Here is a 13,375-nt window from a genome sequence, read left to right as displayed (position 1 = left end):
TTATTTATTTGTTTCACTGGGACAGCGCACACTAATCAATACAAGAATAAACAGCGTCAATGCGCTGGACTTAGCATGAATGCTAATTTTCAGCCGTAGCCCCAAGGCAGGTTTCTAAAAAAGCACAGTGAGACACATAAAACTTTAAGACTACAACGACAGAAATAAAAACCAAATATGTAAGACGTCATGAAAGAAACAATACAAACAGTTGCAGTACTCAATCACAAGACAAAAGACCAGGACGGACAAATCACTTGGAGATGATGACGGCTGGAAAACGTGCTGCGCTGGTGCATTGTGAATAAACAGAATCCTTGATTTGAAAACCTACGAGGTCGCCATCGCTAAGCAGAATATGTTCTCTTCTGTTTCTAGGTAATAATATTAAATTGCGTCACCAAAACAGTTAATGACATGAAGCTGCTTTCACTCTCAAGGTAACCATACAACATTATGACCAATGAAATGTAGAGGGTGTGCCTACCGAGATGAAAGCAGACAAATTAATTGGCAACAAGAAGGGATAAAAAGAAATGAAAAGAAAGGAAGTCATTTCTGAAAGCGTCCTTCCCGAGAGACATCAGGTGTTTGAGTCAGAAATGGATCCGTTTATTTGGTATTTCTTTCTGTTGGTGTCTGCAGCGCTGGTTAATGGTGAGTCCTTGTAACATTTGTTATTTAAAGGCTTGAATGAGTTTAATTTGTATTGAAATATAAAAAGTAAGCTGTACATCAATGCCGCAAATTCAAAACAAAAATTCCTGTCAGGATATGATCGTGACCACAATTCTCCTTTTTACATGTAGCGCAGAGCATGTAGGCAGGGTTGGTGTCTCAAAAAAAACAAAAAAAGCAATTTAAAAAAGTGATCTTGGTGAAATGAAGCACTAAAGAGACCTTTTGTTTTCAAATATATATCACAGTGATCTGTCACATTAAACAATTTTACGTTTAATATACAGTAGTGCTGTCAAGGGATTAAAAACATTGTGGGAATAATTAGTGTCTGTGATTAATTAATCAAATTAATCTGCATTTTCATCTCATCTAAAAATTACTGAGAAAACCCCTATTTTCATTTTAAATTCATTCCATTTTTGAGGCAGATAAAAAGATAAAAGAAAAAGTGGCATGATAAAGTATTTTATTGTTTTGCAGCAGACTTGGACAGTCCTAGCCATTTACTTTCTGCTGTATTTGAGACGAGTTAAAGTCCTACCTGCAACCTTTAGTTTTGACCGCGAGGGGGAATTGTTTTGTTTTTGTAAATCTCCAAAGAATTACAAAATAAAAATAAAAACATCAGGTCCTTAGAAAGTGCTGAGGTTAACATATCAAAAACAGTTATAATTTTCTGAGCAATACAAGAACTCAACACTGAACTTGCTTCGGATAATAAAAAATAAATAAGAGACCCTTAGATCACAGTGCTGAAAGTTAACACTTCAGAAATAACACTGTTTATCATGACAAACTAAAAGTGCTAAAATAAACAATCACTTCTAGTAATCTACAGAGGACACATCAACAATGCCTCATACGTGGGGTGTTCTCGAGTTTAGTTTGGCGAAGAGCTTTGCTGTGTATGGCTCGCTCGCTATATTGCTAACGCTTTCGGTGGTAATGTTAGCTGTGGCTGCACTCGTCACTGGGTGCTTTGCATTGATGTGGTAGGCTAAATTTGAGCTGCTTCGGTGGTACGCAAACTCCTTCTTAAAAATTAGGCACAACACTCTACCTTTATCAATTGTGTTGTCAGGGCGTTTTTGGAATATTAATTTTCCATTCATTGTACCGAGAACTCTCACATCCTCCTCCATTTTAACCTCTCCACTCCTCACCACTGCTTACTAAGCCCGCCTAACTCCAATGGGAGCCTATTCGCTTTGGCTAAACAAGCCCCAACATAATGGCAGCCAGTCAATGTCCGCTTCAGGCTATGACGAACAGTTGTTTCCCCACCCTCAACACCCTCAAGTTTATCAGATTGCCACCAGCAAATATCCACTTCACAAGCTGGCACGGGATCCAATAGCCACAGCCGTTTCAAAAGTAGTCACCAAATGCCTTCTTTGAAGTGACGATAACACTGTCCATTCATGACTTAAAATGAAATAAATGACATGTTTTTTTTTCTTCATTGACATTTCAGGCGATGACATCAGAGGTAACTTCTCAGCGTTGTCCTTTCGTGGTTATAAATGGAATAAATAACATGTTTTTGCTCTCTGCTTTTAAGATACTTTTGCCAGCAGCCAAGGTAACCATTGACGCATACACATGGCACATTGTATTCCAGAACATTGCCCTACAATGGAAGCTGAAACACTCAAATGCCCAACTGCGTCCAAGTCTAAAGCAATATGTTTAAAAATTTTACAAACAATTTCTTACCGATAATTTCATCTGGGCAACAGTTTTACTACGGTACAGGGGTTGCATTATAAGCAGTTTATCAGATTGCCACCAGCAAATATCCACTTCACAAGCTGGCACGGGATCCCATCGCCACAGCCGTTTAAAAAGTATTCACCAAACGCCTTCTTTGAAGTGACGATAACACTGTCCATTCATGACTTAAAATGCAATAAATAGCATGGGTTTTTCATTTACATTTCAGGCGACGGCAACACAGGTAACTTTCCAGTGTTGTCCATTCATTAATTCAAATGGAATAAAAGTGCCCAACGGCGTCCAACCAAGTCTAAAGCAAATGTGTTTCAAGATCTTCTGTAGAATGTTGTTATTTTTGCAGAACATCTGACTGATCATTTCGCCGGGCAACAGTTTTAGGTTGCATTATTAGGAACAGTTCATCAGACGGCCACCAGCTAATATCCACTTCACAACTTGTCAGATGATCCCGTAGCCACAGCCGTTTAAAAAGTATTCACCAAACGCCTTCTTTGAAGTGACAAGAACACTGTCCATTCATGACTTAAAATGGAATAAATAACATGTTTTTTCTCTTTTCTTTGCTTTGAAGGTACTACTGCCAGCAGCCTAGGTAACCATCCACACATACACATGGCGCATTGTATTCCACAACATTGATCTGCAAAAGAAGCTCAAATGCTCAAATGCCCGACGGCGTCCAATCAAGTCGAAAGCAACATGTTCTCTTTTCTTTGCTTTTAAGATACGACTACCAGCAGCCAAGGTAACCGTCTACACGTACACGTGACGCATTGTATCCCAGAACATTGCCCCACAAAGGATGCCCAAACACTCAAGTACCCAACGGCGTCCAACCAAGTCTAAAGCAAATGTGTTTCAAGATCTTCTGTAGAATGTTGTTATTTTTGCAGAACATCTGACTGATCATTTCGCCGGGCAACGGTTTTAGGTTGCATTATTAGGAACAGTTCATCAGACGGCCACCAGCTAATATCCACTTCACAACTTGTCAGATGATCCCGTAGCCACAGCCGTTTAAAAAGTATTCACCAAACGCCTTCTTTGAAGTGACAAGAACACTGTCCATTCATGACTTAAAATGGAATAAATAACATGTTTTTTCTCTTTTCTTTGCTTTGAAGGTACTACTGCCAGCAGCCTAGGTAACCATCCACACATACACATGGCGCATTGTATTCCACAACATTGATCTGCAAAAGAAGCTCAAATGCTCAAATGCCCGACGGCGTCCAATCAAGTCGAAAGCAACATGTTCTCTTTTCTTTGCTTTTAAGATACGACTACCAGCAGCCAAGGTAACCGTCTACACGTACACGTGACGCATTGTATCCCAGAACATTGCCCCACAAAGGATGCCCAAACACTCAAGTACCCAACGTCGTCCAACCAAGTCTAAAGCAATATGGTTAAAGATCTTACAAACAATTGTGTTCCATTTGCATCATATCTAACGATAATATTCGCGGGCAACAGTTTTACGACAGTATCAGGTTGCGTGACAAGCAGTTCATCAGACAGCCACTCGCTAATATCCGCTTCACAACCTGACACGTGATCCAATAGCCACAGCCCTTGAAAAAGGAGTCACCAAATGCCTTCTTGGAAGTGATGATAACACTGTCCATTCATGACTTAAAATGGAATACAATAACATGGGGTTTTTTTTCTTCATTTACATTTCAGTCACTGGCAGCACAGGTCACTTCCCAGCGTTGTCCATTCATTAATCATGACATTGTGTGTTTTTTCACCAAACGCCTAATGCACAGATAATACTGTACATTCAGAAATCAAAATGGAATAAATAACATGTTGGTCTTTTTTCTTTACTATTTCAGTGACCGGCACTGAAGGTAACCTCCCACACCTTTGGTATACTCACCTTAGAAAACGGGCTGTCACTTGAAAAGCACTTTTCTACTTTTGAGACTCAAATCCCTTCACACTGTTGCCTCATTTACATACTGACAACGCAGCATCAGGAGCAACGGGGGCTTCAGTATCTTTATGGAGCAAGTCATGCTTCTTTCATTACATTTTTTCTGCTTTTTGCTTTCTTCCTTTCGTCTATTGGATGGGGGGGTTCAGTTTTTAAAACATGTCAGCCAAACATTTTTCTTTTTCAATTTTACACATTTTTTGACCGACTCCAACTTTCGACTCAAACCGTTCATCGTATTCCTGCCATTGTCGTTATTTTTTCAAAATTCAAATGCAAAATACAGAAATTAATATTTTTCATCATTCCTGCTTTCTACATGGTTTGATCAACTCGAAATATTCAATTTTGACATTTTCTGCTCATTCCAGGCCATTGCATAATAATCTAGGTCATTGAATATTAGTGCGATTTTTTAAGCGATTAAAAAAAGATTATTTAATGATGATCTGTAATGAATTGATGTAATTAATCTATATTTTAATCTCATCTAAAAACTGCTGAGAAAACAACTATTTTCATTTTTAATTCATTACATTATTGAGGTAATTCAAAAGACAAAAAAAGTGCCATTATAAAGTCTTTCATTGTTTGCAAACAGAATTGAACGGATGCAGTCCGAGCCATTCACTTGCTGCCGTAGTTGAGACTCGTCCCAAGTCCAACCTGCAACCTTGAGTTTCGACCGCCAACGTGAATGTCACGGTTTTGTAAATCTCCAAACAATGACAAAATAAAAATAGAACATCAGGTCCATAAAAAGTGCTTAGGTTAACATATCAAAAACAGTAAAACATTTTTCTGAGCAATACAAGTACTCAACACTGAACTTTCTTCGGATCATAAAAAATTAATAAGAGACCCTTAAATCACAGTGCTGTAAGGTAACACTTCAAAAATAACACTGTTCAACATGAGAAAATAAAGTGCTAAAATAAACACCAACCACTTCTGGTAGGCTACTGAGTCAAGATCTTGTATGGATGAAGATTAAAAGGTCATAGCTTTGTTCTCTCCCACCTCTCAGCATGTGTGGATGCCAACGTGGCTGATGTGGTCTTCTTGGTGGACAGTTCGGGCAGCATTGGCAGTACCAATTTCCAGGAGGTCCGAGAGTTTCTCCAGACCGTGGTGTCTGGTTTGGACATCGGTCCTGACAATGTCCGCGTGGGTTTGGCACAATACAACCAAAACCCTGTTCTAGAGTTCTCGTTGCTAGAACTCCTGGATAAGAACTCTCTGCTGGCCGAACTGGGTAACCTCCCCTACCTGGGGGGAGGTACACAGACAGGCAGGGCCATCGACTTCATCCGGACGCAGCTGTTCAATGAAAACGCAGGAAGCCGAGCGAACCAGGGGGTGCCTCAGATCGCCGTGGTCATCACAGACGGAGTCTCCGGCGACGACGTAGTTCAGCCTGCTCTGCGCCTCAGAGAACACGGGGTCACCGTCTTCGCGATCGGAGTGGGAGGAGCCAATGTGAACGAGCTGGAGGCCATCGCGAACCAACCATCTGAGAACTTCCAATTCTTGATCGACAACTTCCAATCCCTTCAGAGTGTGAGCGAGGTTGTCCTGGAAAACATATGCGATGCCATTACCGACCAGTTGATAGGTGAGTCACGGGAGCACAGACAGGGGTTTCTGAGTAAAGGTTTCCTGGTTACGAATGGCGTACAATTAACTGGTTTGCTGGGTAGCGTCGGATTATGTGAATAGAAAGATCGTTGACGGGGGTATTACGAAAATTTATCTGAATCAGGCCGCCAGGGTTTCCTTGAACCCGCCAGGCTAAGCGGGATGCGCATTCCCCGTTCACTACCTCGCCAATGACGAAAATGTGATGTGGAATTCCACAATTGCAACTATATCGCGGTCGTCAACACTCACATTACGTGTTTTTTTTTTCAATAACATGCAGCCCTCACGCCCACTCATTCTCCAATAGCCACAGTGATTGCGACTTTAGTTTGGTGAATTTTGTTGTTGTATATACTGTATATCACTGTAGAAAGGTAATACTGTACCTTTGAAAATTAAAATGGAATAAATAACATGTTTTCTCTTTTATTTGCTTTTCAGATCCCGTCCCATCAGGTAAGCCCACACACCCATTGTGTACTTTCCATATTGAACACCAGAAAAATCATCTCCAAGGAAAAACTCAAACACGCAAGCGCCCAACTGCGTCTGCTCATTGTCCACCGCCACCGTCTTTTAACGATAATTGACCAAATGCCAAATGTATAGATCAGGTGGTACTGTACATTCAAAAATTTAATCAATGTAATAACGCATTTTCTTGCATTTCATCAATCTATCTGGCCCTCTGAGCCCAGTAGGGAACTTGCCATGAGACAAAATGGTTTAATGATTTACCAGGGTTGATAAAGTCAAGGTTTCAATAACCGCTGAAACATTCCGTCACTGGAATTGAGCTTTTAAATTTTTTATTTTTTTTTGAGGGGACTTACAAGCAGGGCCCAATATGATGGTCGCTTACAGATAGCGCTAAATCTGAAGCTCATGATATGAATCTTGCATCTTTTTTCTTCTTCTGGGCAGTTGAGCAGAGAGGGGAGGGGTGAGCAGTAACACACAGGCGGGTGGGAGGCGAGGAGCATACCTTTATGGTTACTTTTTGCTCTGTTAAAGGTAACCTCCCACACCTTCGGTATACTCACCTCAGTAAACGGGCTGTCACTTGAAAAGCGCTTTTCTACCTTTGGGACTCAAATCCCTTCATTCACACTGTTGCCTCATTTACAGACTGGTAACGCAGCATCGGGAGCAACGGGGCTTCAGTATCTGTCAGAGCTTTTGCTCGGACAAAGTTAAACAAATGACTCGACACACAGGGAAGATTGTCTTTCTGATCGGCAGAAGAGGATCTCTGAGTGCGAACGACAGTAGTTGCCCCGTGGTCACTCTTAGAGTTCCTTGTCCTCCAGTCGGACTTTTATTGTTTACATATTAAGCAAAATACAAGAAAAGCACTGCCCCCGATATTTGCATACCACGCCCCTGTCCGGCCCCTCAGTTGTGATCTGATTTCCTTGCAATAGAACATCAGGTCCAAAAAAAAGTGCTGAGGTTAACATATCAAAAACAGGAAGAACATTTTTCTGAGCAATACAAGTGAAAATTCAACATGAGAAAATAAAGTGTTGAAATAAACATCAACCACTTCTGGTAGGCTCCTAAGGTCCTAACTTTGTTCTCTCCCCCCTCTCAGCATGTGTGAATGCTACAGTGGCTGATGTGGTCTTCTTGGTGGACAGTTCAGGCAGCATTGGCAGTACCAATTTCCAGGAGGTCCGAGAGTTTCTCCAGAACGTGGTGTCTGGTTTGGACATCGGTCCTGACAATGTTCGCGTGGGTTTGGCACAATACAACCAAAACCCTGTTCTAGAGTTCTCGTTGCTAGAACTCATGGATAAGAACTCTCTGCTGGCCGAACTGGGTAACCTCCCCTACCTGGGGGGAGGTACACAGACAGGCAAGGCCATCGACTTCATCCGGACGCAGCTGTTCAATAAAAACGCAGGAAGCCGAGCGAACCAGGGGGTGCCTCAGATCGCCGTGGTCATCACAGACGGAGTCTCCGGCGACGACGTAGTTCAGCCTGCTCTGCGCCTCAGAGAACACGGGGTCACCGTCTTCGCTATCGGAGTGGGAGGAGCCAATGTGAACGAGCTGGAGGCCATCGCGAACCAACCGTCTGAGGACTTCCGATTCTTGATCGACAACTTCCAATCTCTTCAGAACGTGAGCGAGGTTGTCCTGGAAAACATATGCGATGCCATTACCGACCAGTTGATAGGTGAGTCACGGAAGAACAGACAGGGGCTTCTGGGTAAAGGTTTTCTGGTTACGAATGGCGTACAATTAACTGGTTTGCTGGGTAGTGTCGGGTTTCGTGAATTGAAAGCTCGTTGACGGGGGTATTGCAAAAATTTATCTGAATCAGGCCGCCACAGTTTCCTTGAACCCGCCAGGCAAAGCGGAATGCGCATTCCCCGTTCGCTACCTCGCCAATGACGAAAATGTGATGTAGAATTTCGCAATTGCAACGACGTCACGGTTATCAACACTCACATTACGTGGTTTTTTTTTCAATAACATGCAGACCTCGTGCCCATTCATTCTCCAATAGCCACAGTGATTGCGACTTTAGTTTGGTGAATTTTCTTGTTGTAAATATATATCACTGTAGAAAGGTAATACTGTACCTCTAAAAATTAAAATGCAATAAATAACATGTTTTCTCTTTTATTTGCTTTTCAGATCCCGTCCCATCAGGTAAGCCCACACACCCAATGTGTACTTTCCATATTGTACACCAGAAAAATCATCTCCAAGGAAAACTCAAACACGGAAGCGCCCAACTGCGTCTGCCCATTGTCCACCGCCACCGTCTTTTAACGATAATTGACCAAATGCCAAATGTATAGATCAGGTGGTACTGTATATTCAAAACTTTAAGCAATGTAATAACACATTTTCTTGCATTTCATCAATCTATCAGGCTCTCTGAGCCCAGTAGGGAACTTGCCATGAGGCAAAATGGTTTAATGGTATACCATGGTTGATAAAGTCAAGGTTTCAATATCCGCTGAAACATTCAGTCACTGGAATTGAGCTTTTTTAATTTTTTATTATTATTTTTTTTTGGAGGGGACTTACAAGCAGGGCTCAATATGATGGTCGCTTACAGATAGCGCCAAATTCGAAGCTCATGATATGAATCTTGCGTCGTTTTTTCCCCATCTGCTCAGTTGAGCAGAGAGGGGAGGGGTGAGCAGTTACACGCACAGGCGGGTGGGAGGCAAGGAGCATACCTATATGGTTACTTTTTGCTCTGTTAAAGGTAACCTCCCACACCTTTGGTATACTCACCTCGGTAAACGAGCTGTCACTTGAAAAGCACTTTTCTACCTTTGGGACTCAAATCCCTTCACACTGTTGCCTTATCTACAGACTGGCAACGCAGCATCGGGAGCAACGGGGGCTTCAGTATCTGTCAGAGCTTTTGCTCGGACAGAGTTAAACAAATGACTCGACACACAGGGAAGATTGTCTTTCTGATCGGCAGAAGAGGATCTCTGAGGGCGAACGACAGTAGTTGCCCCGTGGTCACTCTTAGAGTTCCTTGTCCTCCAGTCGGACTTTTATTGTTTACATATTAAGCAAAATACAAGAAAAGCACTGCCCCCGATATTTGCATACCACGCCCCGGTCCGGCCCCTCAGTTGTGATCTGATTTCCTTGCAATAGAACATCAGGTCCAAAAAAAAGTGCTGAGGTTAACATATCAAAAACAGGAAGAACAATTTTCTGAGCAATACAAGTGAAAATTCAACATGAGAAAATAAAGTGTTGAAATAAACATCAACCACTTCTGGTTTGTTCTTTCCCCCCTCTCAGCATGTGTGGATGCTACAGTGGCTGATGTGGTCTTCTTGGTGGACAGTTCAGGCAGCATTGGCAGTACCAATTTCCAGGAGGTCCGAGAGTTTCTCCAGAACGTGGTTTCTGGTTTGGACATCGGTCCTGACAATGTCCGCGTGGGTTTGGCACAATACAACCAAAACCCTGTTCTAGAGTTCTCGTTGCTAGAACTCATGGATAAGAACTCTCTGCTGGCCGAACTGGGTAACCTCCCCTACCTGGGGGGAGGTACACAGACAGGCAAGGCCATCGACTTCATCCGGACGCAGCTGTTCAATAAAAACGCAGGAAGCCGAGCGAACCAGGGGGTGCCTCAGATCGCCGTGGTCATCACAGACGGAGTCTCCGGCGACGACGTAGTTCAGCCTGCTCTGCGCCTCAGAGAACACGGGGTCACCGTCTTCGCTATCGGAGTGGGAGGAGCCAATGTGAACGAGCTGGAGGCCATCGCGAACCAACCGTCTGAGGACTTCCGATTCTTGATCGACAACTTCCAATCTCTTCAGAATGTGAGCGAGGTTGTCCTGGAAAACATATGCGAAGCCATTACCGACCAGTTGCGAGGTGAGTCACGGAAGCACAGACAGGGGCTTGTGGGTAAAGGTTTTCTGGTTACGAATGGCGTACAATTAACTGGTTTGCTGGTGGCGTCGGATTACGTGAATAGAAATCTCATTGACGGGGGTATTGCGAAAATTTATCTGAATCAGGCCGCCACGGTTTCCATGAACCCGCCAGGCTAAGCGGGATGCGCATTCCCTCTTCGCTACCTCGCCAATGACGAAAATGTGATTTTGAATATCGCAATTACAACGATATCGCCGTCATCAACACTCATATTACGTGGGGGTTTTTTTCAATAACATGCAGCCCTAGCGCCCACTCATTCACCAATAGCCACAGTGATTGCGACTTTATTTCACCGAATGAATTATGTCTATGTATACTGTACACATATATATATATATATATATATATATATATATATATATACAGTCAAACCCCGGTTTTCATCCATAATCTGTTTCAGAAGGCTGTTCGAAAACCGAAACACGCTCTTTTTTAAAAAAAAAAAAATGTTGATTGAACACGTCTGCTCAGAATGAAAAGCGACGCGAGGAAGCGTCACTTCCCCGTCTACCCGAGGAAGCGTCATTTCCTCGTGTACAGAATGCAAGAGGAGTCAAGTGGTGCATTCAAGTGCGCTCAGTTTGTTCGAGAACCGAGGCATGAAAAACTAGATATATTTATTTCTTTATTTATTTATATACCGTCGAAAGGTGATACTGTACTTTTGAAAATTTAAATGCAATAAATGTTTTCACTATCCACCGCCACCGTCATTTCACGATAATTGACCAAATGCCAAATGTATAGTTAAGATCATACTGTACATTAAAAAAAAACATGGTGCCAGAAGGTGCTACTTAGCCCCAAGGACAACATGAGGTCTGTTCTAAAAAAAAAATTAATCACCCGTGAGCGGACATTGTGATTTCAGAATTGAAACAAATTTAGGATAAAAGTTTTGTTTTTTGGTCGATTATATTTTTATATATGTATTTTTGTGTTGGACAATTTTGACTGCAACCACTCATATCTAAAATAATATAATTTTGTCTTTTGTTGGTAGATAACGTGTTTGAAGGAAGAGGTACTTACTCACACACACACACACACACACACACACACACACAGACACACACACACACACAGACACGCACACACACACACAGGGATTGTCCTGGCAACTGCTGGAAGCCAATCCACTTGCTCACCATCAAAAACAAGTCGCAATGCTGTGCCTTCACCAGTAGAGCCCAGCATGTCACCATCTACAAATGGTGGCGATTCCTGTTGTACTGTGAAAAAAGTACTGTGAAAAGTCTACCAACAGGAAGGTACACAAACCTAAAAGTGTCTTGAATAGATTATTGAATAGTTATTCCACTTGCTGCTATTATTACAGGTAGTTAGGACATTACTTTAATAGGTCTGATGTCATAATGTTGACATCCACGGACAAAAAGCAGTTTCCAATCTATCTTCTGTTCGGGCTATTCAGTTCTGCTCGAAGGAGTTTTTCTGATTTACTTCTGAATGAATGAAGACGATTGCAGATACTATTGATAAAGAACATTTGTGAATCTTTGGTGAATGTAATGCTCGGACATTCTTCCAGTGAATGCAGTGTACATTGTTTCCTTCAAAGGAACAAGCAAGTAGTGTATGTGCAACATAAGAGACAAGGGGAGGAGGTAGGTAGTTTCGGTGACTTAACTTCTTTTTTTTTTTATATTTCTCAACAGCGTGCCTGCAGGTAAAAGCTCTGGGTAATTTTACCCTGGGACTTATTATGCCAGAAAGACTCCAACAAGTAAGTGCATGCAAGACCTGACACGTGCAGCACCGAAGTACACATTCTGGGTCTCATTATAAATGTTTGCTCTCTCATAGCTGATCATAAATGCTACTCGTGAGTTCTGTGCTGACTGCCAATTTGAATTCACGTTGAGCCTCGAGGAGTCACTCTGATGGAAGTCTAACTTCTTCACGTGCAAGAGGGGAGAAGCCCACTGTTCTTCCAGTTTGTCAATCATGGCATTTTGATTGTATACACAGGGATGACTTTAATGCACGCTTGTCAACCTATGACAATAAAAGAGCTCAGCACAGATTTGTTTTATTTGATTTGATGTGTAAACAATGTTGAATACGGTCGGCAGTTCCCCCTACTTACATGTTGACACGCACTTCTAAAAGAGGATGAGGCAATTACATTGTTTTGATCAGAGGAAAAGGCAACATTGTTTTGATCAGAGAAGAAGACATCAGCAGCCTGAGTCTGTCACTGAGCCAAAACATACACACAGCAGACGCGATCAAGGACATGTGAATACTTTATTCTTGACACATATTATAGCACTCTCCTTAGTTTGTAAGGTGTATAGTAAGACGATGTATGGTAAGGCGTTTTTAGCAGAAAAAAATGACCATGTATAGTAAGGCGTTTTTAGCCGAAAAAAACGACAGAAAACAACGACCATGTATGGTAAGGCGTTTTTTGTCGAAATAAACGACCATGTATGGTAAGGCGTTTTTAGCCGAAAAAAACGACCATGTATAGTAAGGCGTTTTTAGCCGAAAATAACGACCATGTATAGTAAGGCGTTTTTAGCCGAAAAAAACGACCATGTATGGTAAGGCGTTTTTTGCCCAAAAAAAGACCATGTATCGTAAGGCGTTTTTAGCCGAAAAAAGGACCATGTATGGTAAGGTGTTTTTAGCCGAAAAAAGCGATATAGCAAGGCGTTTTTAGCCGAAAAAAAACGCCAATGTATAGTAAGGCATTTTTAGCCGAAAAAAACGACCATGTATAGTAAGGCATTTTTAGCCGAAAAAACGACCATGGAAAGTAAGGCGTTTTTAGCCGAAAAAAAACGACCATGTATAGTAAGGCGTTTTTAGCCGAAAATAACGACCATGTATAGTAAGGCGTTTTTAGCCGAAAAAAACGACCATGTATGGTAAGGCGTTTTTTGCCCAAAAAAAGACCATGTATCG

General features: G+C 42.0%; 1 protein-coding gene across 1 annotated transcript; it reads left to right on the top strand.

Annotated features, from left to right (window-relative positions):
• The first annotated feature begins 578 nt into the window (after positions 1 to 578).
• Positions 579 to 12,486, top strand: LOC147195128 (collagen alpha-4(VI) chain-like). Its single transcript, XM_086128463.1, has 16 exons — positions 579 to 657; positions 2,156 to 2,170; positions 2,243 to 2,263; positions 2,990 to 3,010; positions 3,143 to 3,163; positions 3,543 to 3,563; positions 3,696 to 3,716; positions 4,260 to 4,274; positions 5,388 to 5,975; positions 6,443 to 6,457; positions 7,596 to 8,183; positions 8,648 to 8,662; positions 9,788 to 10,375; positions 11,445 to 11,465; positions 12,121 to 12,188; positions 12,269 to 12,486. The coding sequence occupies exons 1-16, from the start codon at positions 603 to 605 to the stop codon at positions 12,344 to 12,346; spliced, it is 2,151 nt and encodes a 716-aa protein (XP_085984589.1). The 5' UTR covers positions 579 to 602; the 3' UTR covers positions 12,347 to 12,486.
• The last annotated feature ends 889 nt before the right edge of the window (positions 12,487 to 13,375 follow it).

This window comes from Hippocampus guttulatus, chromosome 14 (genome assembly GCF_054856545.1).
Source record: "Hippocampus guttulatus isolate MCC_2025c chromosome 14, RoL_Hgut_1.0, whole genome shotgun sequence".
NCBI lineage: Eukaryota > Metazoa > Chordata > Actinopteri > Syngnathiformes > Syngnathidae > Hippocampus > Hippocampus guttulatus.
Note: the sequence above shows the minus strand (reverse complement) of the source record. Positions and strands in the feature narration are given on the sequence as shown.

Coding starts and splice junctions, on each gene's coding strand:
- LOC147195128 (XM_086128463.1), top strand. CDS start 603: ATGGATCCGTTTATTTGGTATTTCTTTCTGTTGGTGTCTGCAGCGCTG. Junction 3,164..3,542: donor TACGACTACCAGCAGCCAAG/GTAACCGTCTAC, acceptor TTTGCTTTGAAG/GTACTACTGCCAGCAGCCTA. Junction 3,564..3,695: donor TACTACTGCCAGCAGCCTAG/GTAACCATCCAC, acceptor TTTGCTTTTAAG/ATACGACTACCAGCAGCCAA.